The 10,000-nt window shown below is 46.4% G+C and overlaps 2 protein-coding genes across 2 annotated transcripts in view; one reads left to right on the forward strand and one right to left on the reverse strand.

Moving 5' to 3' along the window:
- LOC106575421 (propionyl-CoA carboxylase beta chain, mitochondrial) overlaps positions 1–2,846 on the forward strand; it is a 3,750-nt gene extending 904 nt beyond the window's left edge. Inside the window, exons 5-12 of the mRNA XM_082963490.1 lie at positions 1–100; positions 197–307; positions 606–835; positions 927–1,008; positions 1,062–1,293; positions 1,474–1,658; positions 1,784–1,883; positions 1,952–2,846. The exon at positions 1–100 is cut by the window's left edge and continues 14 nt beyond it. Coding sequence (XP_082819616.1) covers positions 1–100; positions 197–307; positions 606–835; positions 927–1,008; positions 1,062–1,293; positions 1,474–1,658; positions 1,784–1,883; positions 1,952–2,073 — 1,162 coding nt within the window. The 3' untranslated portion in view covers positions 2,074–2,846. The remainder of the gene's footprint in view (positions 101–196; positions 308–605; positions 836–926; positions 1,009–1,061; positions 1,294–1,473; positions 1,659–1,783; positions 1,884–1,951) is intronic.
- Positions 2,847–3,869: 1,023 nt separating this feature from the next.
- The window catches only part of LOC106575446 (cohesin subunit SA-1), a 44,846-nt gene continuing 38,715 nt past the window's right edge, over positions 3,870–10,000 (reverse strand). The window contains exons 21-26 of the mRNA XM_082963489.1: positions 9,835–10,000; positions 6,616–6,793; positions 6,433–6,543; positions 6,204–6,318; positions 6,017–6,097; positions 3,870–5,902 (exon numbers count right to left, since the gene is read on the reverse strand). The exon at positions 9,835–10,000 is cut by the window's right edge and continues 43 nt beyond it. Coding sequence (XP_082819615.1) covers positions 5,879–5,902; positions 6,017–6,097; positions 6,204–6,318; positions 6,433–6,543; positions 6,616–6,793; positions 9,835–10,000 — 675 coding nt within the window. The 3' untranslated portion in view covers positions 3,870–5,878. The remainder of the gene's footprint in view (positions 5,903–6,016; positions 6,098–6,203; positions 6,319–6,432; positions 6,544–6,615; positions 6,794–9,834) is intronic.

Genomic DNA, 10,000 nt, shown 5'->3' on the forward strand with positions numbered 1-10,000 from the left:
CATGATGGTGGGTGCTCCAGTCATTGGTCTGAACGACTCTGGCGGAGCCAGGATCCAGGAGGGGGTGGAGTCACTGGCTGGATACGCTGACATCTTCCTGGTAAGGGGGCGGGGCTTGACTAGACTGGTTACTGGGATGAGGATGACATCACTTCTAAAATGTACTCTCTCTCTCTCGGTCTCTTTGTCTCTGTAGAGGAATGTGATGGCTTCAGGTGTGGTTCCTCAGATCTCTCTGATCATGGGTCCCTGTGCTGGAGGAGCTGTCTACCCTCCTGCCCTGACCGACTTCACCTTTATGGTCAAGGTAAGACGCACACGGTCTGCATACATGTACTGTACAATTAATACAACTAACATTACAGTTACGTCATTTAGCAGACGCTCTTATCCAGAGCGACTTACAAATTCTTCTCCAACAACCCCACATACAGATTGGCATAATTAGATGCTATTTTTTAAACTGCAATGACCATAATGCACTGTGTGTCTACTTGTCTTGTCTGTTTCTTTTACACCTGCTATGTAAAAGAGACAGAATAATGCACAATGGTCAATGCTAACATGGGGTATATCCAGATCTTTGATGGTGTGTGTGTGTGTAGGACACCTCATACCTGTTCATCACAGGTCCTGACGTAGTGAAGTCTGTCACCAATGAAGACGTCACTCAGGAGGAGCTGGGAGGAGCTAAAACGCACACCGCCGTTTCAGGCGTCGCTCACCGTGCGTTTGAGAACGACATCGATGCTCTGCTCAACCTCCGAAACTTCTTCAACTTCCTTCCCCTTAGCAACCAGGACCCCGCCCCTGTTACCGAGTGCCACGACCCCAGGTACCCAATCACAGAACTGAATTTGGGAGTTCCCTGAAATGTAATCCATAGGACTGGCCTTTGGAGGATGTTTGATCTCTCTCCTCTCCAGTGATAGACTGGTTCCTGGTCTGGACACCATCGTTCCCTTTGAGACCACTAAAGCCTACGACATGCTGGACATCATCCAGGGGGTACGACACACACACACAGCCTGTTGTCTATTGATCTGTGGTTTTAACTTCAGATTGTGGACGAGAGGGAGTTCTTTGAGATCATGCCTAACTACGCTAAAAACATCGCAGTGGGATTCGCTCGCATGAACGGACGAACTGTTGGAATTGTAGGGAATCAACCTAAAGTGGCGTCTGGTTGTCTGGACATTAACTCATCAGTGAAGGGAGCTCGCTTCGTTCGTTTCTGCGGCGCTTTCAACATCCCCATCCTCACCTTCGTGGACGTGCCCGGCTTCCTGCCAGGTAGTGCGCAAGTCTTGACTTTCCTCATGAATAATTGGCACGTCAACAAGTAGATGCCTCACTTGACAGCCATCACATTCATTGTGAAACCGCCGTACTGCGATCAACTCATTTTTTTAATCAGAACAAGTTAAGATTTTTCAAAGCAGAGGATTCCACCTTCCTCGCCGTTTCTCTCAGGGACGTCTCAGGAGTACGGCGGTATCATCCGACACGGGGCCAACCTACTGTTTGCCTTTGCTGAGGCCACCATCATCACTAGGAAGGCCTACGGAGGAGCGTACGACGTCATGAGCTCCAAGCACCTGAGAGGGGATGTGAACTACGCCTGGCCTTCTGCAGAGGTGGCCGTGATGGGAGCCAAGGTAACACAACACACACATCCTTATAGCCATGGCAACATTCACAATGCCAAAATGAAGAAAAAAGGTCAGTGCTCACTTTAAAACATTCCCAATATATGTCTGCCTCTCTAACATGCTGTTCCCAGGGTGCTGTACAGATCATCTTCAGAGGGAAATCCAACCAGGCAGAGCAGGAGGCTGAATACGTAGAGAAGTTTGCCAACCCTTTCCCTGCTGCTGTCAGAGGTACACACACACTATCCGTTCCAACAAACCTTACACCCACTCCCCCATCGTAACCGTGTGTGTTTCAGGGTTCGTGGATGACATCATCGTGCCGTCGACCACCCGGAAGAGGATCTGTAGGGACCTGGAGGTTCTGGCCTCCAAGAAACAGACCAACCCCTGGAAGAAATACGCCAACATCCCACTCTAACACACAAACACCTTCGACCACGCGACCTGTCTGTCTCCAAGCCCATCACCTGTCTGTCTCTCACTTCACCTATAGCTTAGATCAGGGCTCTTCAGCCCTGTTCCTGGAGAGAGCTCTCCAGGAGGGTGGCTCTCCAGGAACAGGGTTGGAGTGAAAACCTCCAGGAGGGTAGCTCTCCAGGAACAGGGTTGGAGTGAAAACCTCCAGGAGGGTAGTTCTTCAGGAACAGGGTTGGAGTGAAAACCTCCAGGAGGGTAGTTCTTCAGGAACAGGGTTGGAGTGAAAACCTCCAGGAGGGTAGCTCTCCAGGAACAGGGTTGGAGTGAAAACCTCCAGGAGGGTAGCTCTCCAGGAACAGGGTTGGAGTGAAAACCTCCAGGAGGGTAGCTCTCCAGGAACAGGGTTGGAGTGAAAACCTCCAGGAGGGTAGTTCTTCAGGAACAGGGTTGGAGTGAAAACCTCCAGGAGGGTAGTTCTTCAGGAACAGGGTTGGAGTGAAAACCTCCAGGAGGGTAGTTCTTCAGGAACAGGGTTGGAGTGAAAACCTCCAGGAGGGTAGTTCTTCAGGAACAGGGTTGGAGTGAAAACCTCCAGGAGGGTAGCTCTTCAGGAACAGGGTTGGAGAGCCCTGGCTTAGATCAACTTATCGGTCCCTAACCCTGTGGGAGTTGTTTGGAAGAATCAGCTGTTTTCTATCTGGTTAAATTAACACACCTGCTGTGAATCCATAGACTCGTTTGTTAAATAAAATGATTGAAATTGTAAAAGACAAATGTCTCTCTCTTCGTGTGAGAGACAGAATGTTATATCCCAATGACAGTTTGAACATGTGTGTGATAATCAGCCAAGCACCCTCACTCATCCTAGTCACCAATGCTGGAAAAAGTACCCAATTGTCATACTTGACTAAAAGTAAAGATGCCTTAATAGAAAATGACCCCAGTAATTTACTTGAGTAAAGGTCTGTTTTAATGTAATTGCTAAAATATACTTAAGTGTCAGAAGTAAAAGTATAACTTGCGAACTAATGGCACCATTTAGTTTTTTCATATACGGGGATCCAGGGGCACACCAGCTCTGACATTTACAAACGACGCATGTGTTTAGTGAGTCTTCCAGATCAGAGGGGATGTTCTCTTAAGTTTGAGAATTGGACCATTTGTCTTGCTAAGCATTGGAAATGTAATGAGTACTCTGGGTATCAGGGAAAATGGAGGAAGAAGTACATTACTTTCTTTAGGAATGTTGAAAGTGATGTACAGATACTCTGAGCAACAACAGTCTCCATAGTCATCCACCTCTGGAGTCTTTTTATTTAATACACACAGTGTGTTCATACCCCTGGACTTCTTCCACATTGTTACGTTACGGTCTTGGAGCTCTACGGATAAGTCCTTCGACCTCATGGCTTGATTTTTGCTCTGACACGCAAACTGTGGGACCTTATAGAGACAGGTGTGTGCTTTTCCAAATCATGTCCAATCAATTGAATTTAACAGAGGTGGACTAAAGTTTGATCAATGGAAACAGGATGCACCTGAGCTCAATTTGAGTCTCATAGCAAATTGTCTGAATACTTATGTAAACTATTTATGTGCAAAAATGTCAACCTGTTTTTGCTTTGTCATTATGGGGTATTGTGTGTAAATTGAGAGAACCATTTAATGAAGTTTAGAATAAGGCTGTAAAGTAACAAAATGTGGAAAAAGTCAAGGGGTCTGAATACTTTCCAAAGGCACTGTATGGAGTCTATTCTTATAACCGGTCCAATCCAGCAAAAAACACACAATCCAGAATTAGATTACAGATTTTATTTATTTAAAAAAGATAAGATCAACAAGTTCACAGGAAAAAAAAAAAAAGTATTTTAGAAGGTTAAAGGGCAGGTGATGCCATCGCTACAGAAAGAACCAATCATCTCTGATATTTACAGAAGGGCAGCTTAACCAGCCAGCAGAAGAACAAGAGGGGTGGGTCAAAGTGATAAGCCAACCAATCAACTGTTATGTGTAACTACAGCCACATAAGACTAGAGGGGCATTCTCTGCTGGTCTCCACCTTCATATGCACTGATCTGAAAAGAGAGGACAGGCAAAATGAATATGGTAGAAGGCTACTGGATATTAGCTGTTACCTGTCCAATTCTTCCTCATCAGTGCAGATAAAAAGTAAGTCACTTTACACTTGAGTCTGCACAACATCTACGGTCGCACTGGACACACCCTTATATGGCGCTTAACAGGCTGGGTATCCATGGCAACAGCCTGAGCAGTAGGGACTAATCAGATATAAGCATTTAGGCAACCGTTTGGCAACAAACAAGATACTTTTTCAGAAAGATAACTGTACAAATATCGGACCAAAAAACTTAACTCACTTGATTTAAAACTTTGTACTAAAGCTACTGAAATTCAAAATATATTTATTTTTAAAACATTTTTAAAAAGCTGCAATTCCACCGTGGGTGTGTCTGTCTGGAGCTGAGGGGGAGGGGCTTGGGATTTGGCTATGACGTCACAGCCTCTTGTATGGCCAATGAGAACTCTTCTAGTTCTGGTCCCATTGGTTGCTGTTTGGTGCATTTGCCAATAAAACTAAATACAGGATATTCTCAACACTATCAAAGGGGAAGAGAGCAGAGAGGGACGAGACGGGAGCGAGAGAGCGACGAGACGGACGAGACGGGAGCGAGAGAGCAGAGAGGGACGAGACGGGAGCGAGAGAGCAGAGAGGGACGAGACGGGAGCGAGAGAGCAGAGCGGGACGAGACGGGAGCGAGAGAGCAGAGCGGGACGAGACGGGAGCGAGAGAGCAGAGCGGGACGAGACGGGAGCGAGAGAGCAGAGCGGGACGAGACGGGAGCGAGAGAGCAGAGCGGGACGAGACGGGAGCGAGAGAGCAGAGAGGGACGAGACGGGAGCGAGAGAGCAGAGAGGGACGAGACGGGAGCGAGAGAGCAGAGAGGGACGAGACGGGAGCGAGAGAGGGACGAGACGGGAGCGAGAGAGGGACGAGACGGGAGCGAGAGAGGGACGAGACGGGAGCGAGAGAGGGACGAGACGGGAGCGAGAGAGGGACGAGACGGGAGCGAGAGAGGGACGAGACGGGAGCGAGAGGGGGACGAGACGGGAGCGAGAGGGGGACGAGACGGGAGCGAGAGAGGGACGAGACGGGAGCGAGAGGGGGACGAGACGGGAGCGAGAGAGCAGAGAGGGACGAGACGGGAGCGAGAGAGCAGAGAGGGACGAGACGGGAGCGAGAGAGCAGAGAGGGACGAGACGGGAGCGAGAGAGCAGAGAGGGACGAGACGGGAGCGAGAGAGCAGAGAGGGACGAGACGGGAGCGAGAGAGCAGAGAGGGACGAGACGGGTTCCATCTGGGCGGTGGGAGGACTATACATGACGTCGGAAGTGGAACGAAACAACCATACAAAAGTTTACAATATTTTAAAAGAAATGTTGAACAATGTTTTGTCCGATATTTTGTCCGGTTTGTAGCCAACACACCCACATGTCCACTGAACGATAAAAGATATTCTCTATGTACGATAGATACTCTGTACGATATTTTGTCCGAAATTCTCAGGGTTGAGCGGGATCCTTCGGCCGGCCAGCGAGTGGTTCTCTGGAAGAGATCCACATCCTTCACTGGGATCCACTTCACACACACAAAGCCGTCAACTGGCAGATCAGAGTTCGTCTGGGTGTTCGAGTGTGTGTAATAAAAGTTCTGACAGACAGTCTGATGTTTGATTGACAGCTCATCCTGTCGAAGACCCCTTCCAGGAAGGACTGGGAACACTGGATCAGAACATGGGCATGGTGAAACCCTGGGATAACGGACAAAAGAGATGACAAATCATCATGTTTTAGATGTCTTAGGGTCACACTGGTTTACCACTGCAAGGCTGAGGGGTGTGTGTGTGTGTGTGTGTTCTGCTTACCGACTCGTCCTCGATCATGGCTGCTGAGTCGAAGAAGTCTGGTCTGAGCTCCGCTCTCTCACGCCTGTTCCTGGAAGGAGGCTGGAACGACAGAATGCGAGAATCAACGAATGAAGCGATACACACTGGACGAATTACACAACAGAATCGACGATCGAAACGACAGACGGGAAGTGACGTCACTGACCAGGTCGATGACCATGGTGTCTTCAAACTCCTCGTTCATGTCCTCCAGTTGACCTCGCGATGACATCATGACGTCTTCAAAGATTGGCTCTGCGTCATCCTCCATCAGACCACGACTAGAGAGAGAGAGAGAGGTGGGGGTGGGGGGGGGTCATTACACACACACACACAGGACACACACACACTAGACACACACACACACTAGACACACACACACACTAGACACGTACACAGTTTGTCTGACAGTCTGGTTGCGAGCCTTCATGTAGTTCATGGCTGTTCTATCCTTCCTGCTGTCCTCCATCTTCTGTTGGCCTAGCCAAGACATCTGCATCTGGGGACTGCAGAGGAGAGGGTTACACACACTTACACACACACACACAAAATGCACGTGCGTACACACACACACTTACTTGTGTACATAGTCGTTCTCGGAGCCAGGTTCAGAGTCGTGGTCAGGTAGGTGTGTGTCCGCTGCCTGCCGTGGGTTTTCTCTGAGGACGGTGGAGGTGAGCTGAGGGGTGGTTAGCGCCCCCGGTGTCTGGAGGCTGTCATTACCACGCAGCCAGGAGGCCTCCACACTACTCTCCTCTAGAGGGCCGACAGACAGAGAGACGGATAAAAACACACTGTTTAGCAACATCTGTAGGTACTTGTATTTATACAGTGAGTGTACAAAACATTAGGAACACCTGCTCTTTCCATGACAGACTGACCAGGTGAATCCAGGTGAAAGATATGATCCCTTATTGATGTCACTTGTTAAATCCACTTCAATCAGTGTACATGAAGAGGAGACGACAGGTTAAAGAAGGATTTGAGACAATTGAGACATGGATTGTGTGCGTGTGCCATTCAGAGGGTGACTGGGCAAGAAAGAATATTGAAGTTCCTTTGAACGGGGTATGGTAGTAGGTGCCAGGCGCACCGTGTCAAGAACTGCAACGCTGCTGGGTTTTTCACACTCAACAGTTTCCCGTGTGTATCAAGAATGGTCCACCACATAGAGAACATCCAGCAACCTTAACTTCACTAGGGGGCACTATTTTCACCTCCGGATGAAAAGCGTGCCCAAAGTAAACCGCCTGCTACTCAGGCCCAGAAGCTAGGATATGCATATAATTGGTAGATTTGGATAGAAAACTCTGAAGTTTCCAAAACTGTTAAAATAATGTCTGTGAGTATAACAGAACTGATATGGCAGGCGAAGACCTGAGAAAAATCCATCCAGGAAGTGGGATTTAATTTTTTTTTTGTAGTATTCTATTGAATGCCATTAACCTGTTGGGGCTAGGGGGCAGTATTTTCACGGCCGGATAAAAAAACGTACCCGATTTAAACTGGTTACTACTCTTGCCCAGAAACGAGAATATGCATATAATTAGTAGATTTGGATATAAAACACTCTAAAGTTTCTAAAAAACTGTTTGAATGGTGTCTGAGTATAACAGAACTCATATGGCAGGCCAAAACCTGGGAAGTGCCCTGTCTGACAATTTGTGGTCCTTCTGTTGCATCTCTATCGAAAATACATCTGTGCTGTAACGTGACACTTTCTAAGGCTTCCATTGGCTCTCTAAAGCCGCCAGAAAGTGGAATGGGGTCTGCTGTCTCTGGGCAAAGTACAGCAGCAGAGTTTGTAAGTGGTCAGCCTGGGGACAGTGAGACTGAGACGCGCGTCCACGAGAATTCTACATTTTTTTCTTTCCGTCTTTGAATGAATACCACGTTGCCCGGTTGGAATATTATCGCTATTTTACGAGAAAAATAGCATAAACATTTATTTTAAACAGCGTTTGACATGCTTCTAAGTACGGTAATGGAATATTTTGAAATGTTTTGTCACGAAATGCGCTCGCGCGTTACCCTTCGGATAGTGACCTGAACGCACGAACAAAACAGAGGTATTTGGACATAACTATGGATTATTTGGAACCAAAACAACATTTGTTGTTTAAGTAGAAGTCCTGGGAGTGCATTCTGATGAAGAACAGCAAAGGTAATCCAATTTTTCTAATAGTAATTCTGAGTTTAGTGAGCTCCAAACTTGGTGGGTGTCAAATTGCTTTCGCCGAAAAGCTATTTTAAAATCTGACATAGCGTTTGCATAAAGGAGTTCTGTAGCTATAATTCTTAAAATAATTGTTATGTATTTTGTCAACGTTTATGATGAGTAATTTAGTAAATTCACCGGAAGTTTTCGGTGGGTATGCTAGTTCTGAACATCACATGCTAATGTAAAAAGCAGTTTTTTGATATAAATATGAACTTGATTGAACAAAACATGCATGTATTGTATAACATAATGTCCTAGGAGTGTCATCTGATGAAGATCATCAAAGGTTAGTGCTGCATTTAGCTGTGGTTTGGGTTTATGTGACATATATGCTTGCTTTGAAAATGGCTGTGTGATTATTTTTGGCAGGGTACTCTCCTGACATAATCTAATGTTTTGCTTTCGCTGTAAAGCCTTTTTGAAATCGGACAGTGTGGTTAGATTAACGAGAGTCTTGTCTTTAAAATGGTGTAAAATAGTCATATATGTTTGAAAAATTGAAGTTATAGCATTTTTGAGGTATTTGTATTTCGCGCCACGGGACTCCACTGGCTGTTGACTAGGGTGGGACGTTTAGCCCAGAGAGGTTAAAGTATCCTTTGACTTAGGACTCAATTTGCATATCCTATGGCTTCCACTAGATGTCAACAGTCATTAGAAATTGTTTCAGGCTTGTATTCTGAAAAATAAGGGAGTAAGACCACTCTGAATGAGTGGACACTGCAGTGTCCCAGAGGTTTTCCATGCGCACGACCGAGAGCGCGCCTTTCTTGTTTTCCTTTTATATTGACGAAGCTTTTGTCCGGTTGAAATGTTATTGATTATTATGACTAAAAACAACCTGAGGATTGATTATAAACGTCGCTTGACATGTTTCTACAAACTTTACTGATACTTTTGGGATTTTTCGTCTGCCTGTTGTGACTGCCTTTGAGCCTGTGGATTACTGAACAAAACGTGCGAACAAAACGGAGGTTTTTGGATATAAAGAGGGACTTTATCGAACAAAACGAACATTTATTGAGTAAATGGGAGTCTTGTGAGTGCAACCATATGAAGTTCATCAAAGGTAAGTGATTCATTTTATCACTATTTCTGACTTGTGTAACTCCTCTACTTGGCTGGTTACTGTTTGTAATGATTTGTCTGCTGGGTGCTGTTCTCAGATAATCACATGGTTTGCTTTCGGCCGTAAAGCCTTTTTGAAATCTGACACTGTGGTTGGATTAACAAGAAGTTAATCTTTAAACCAATGTATAACACTTGTATGTTTTATGAATGTTTATACTGAGTATTTCTGTTTTTGAATTTGGCGCTCTGCAATTTCACTGGATGTTGGCCAGGTGGGACGCTACCGTCCCATAACCCCTAGAGAGGTTAACACTACTGTGGGAACATTGGAGTCAACATGGGCCAGCATCCCTGTGGATGCTTTCCACACCTTGTAGAGTCCATGCCCTGACACATTGAGGCTGTTCTGAGGGCAAAAGGGGTGCAACTGAATATTAGGAAGGTGTTCCTAATCTTTTGTACACTCAGTGTGTGTCTCTGTGTGTCTGTGTGAGATGAGACCCACCCTCGATGCGTTTACTCTTGTGTATTGGCGTCCGTCCCTTCTTGCTGCGGATGGAGCTGGTCTTGCTGCTGGCGCCTGATGTTACTGACATCCTGTCCCCATCCTCTCCTCCTGTTAGCAGACTGTTCCGGTAGGAGATTAAGGGCAGCCACACGTCCTCACGACG

The sequence above is a fragment of the Salmo salar genome, chromosome 17 (assembly GCF_965601325.2).
Source record: "Salmo salar chromosome 17, fSalSal1, whole genome shotgun sequence".
Taxonomy (NCBI): Eukaryota; Metazoa; Chordata; class Actinopteri; order Salmoniformes; family Salmonidae; genus Salmo; species Salmo salar.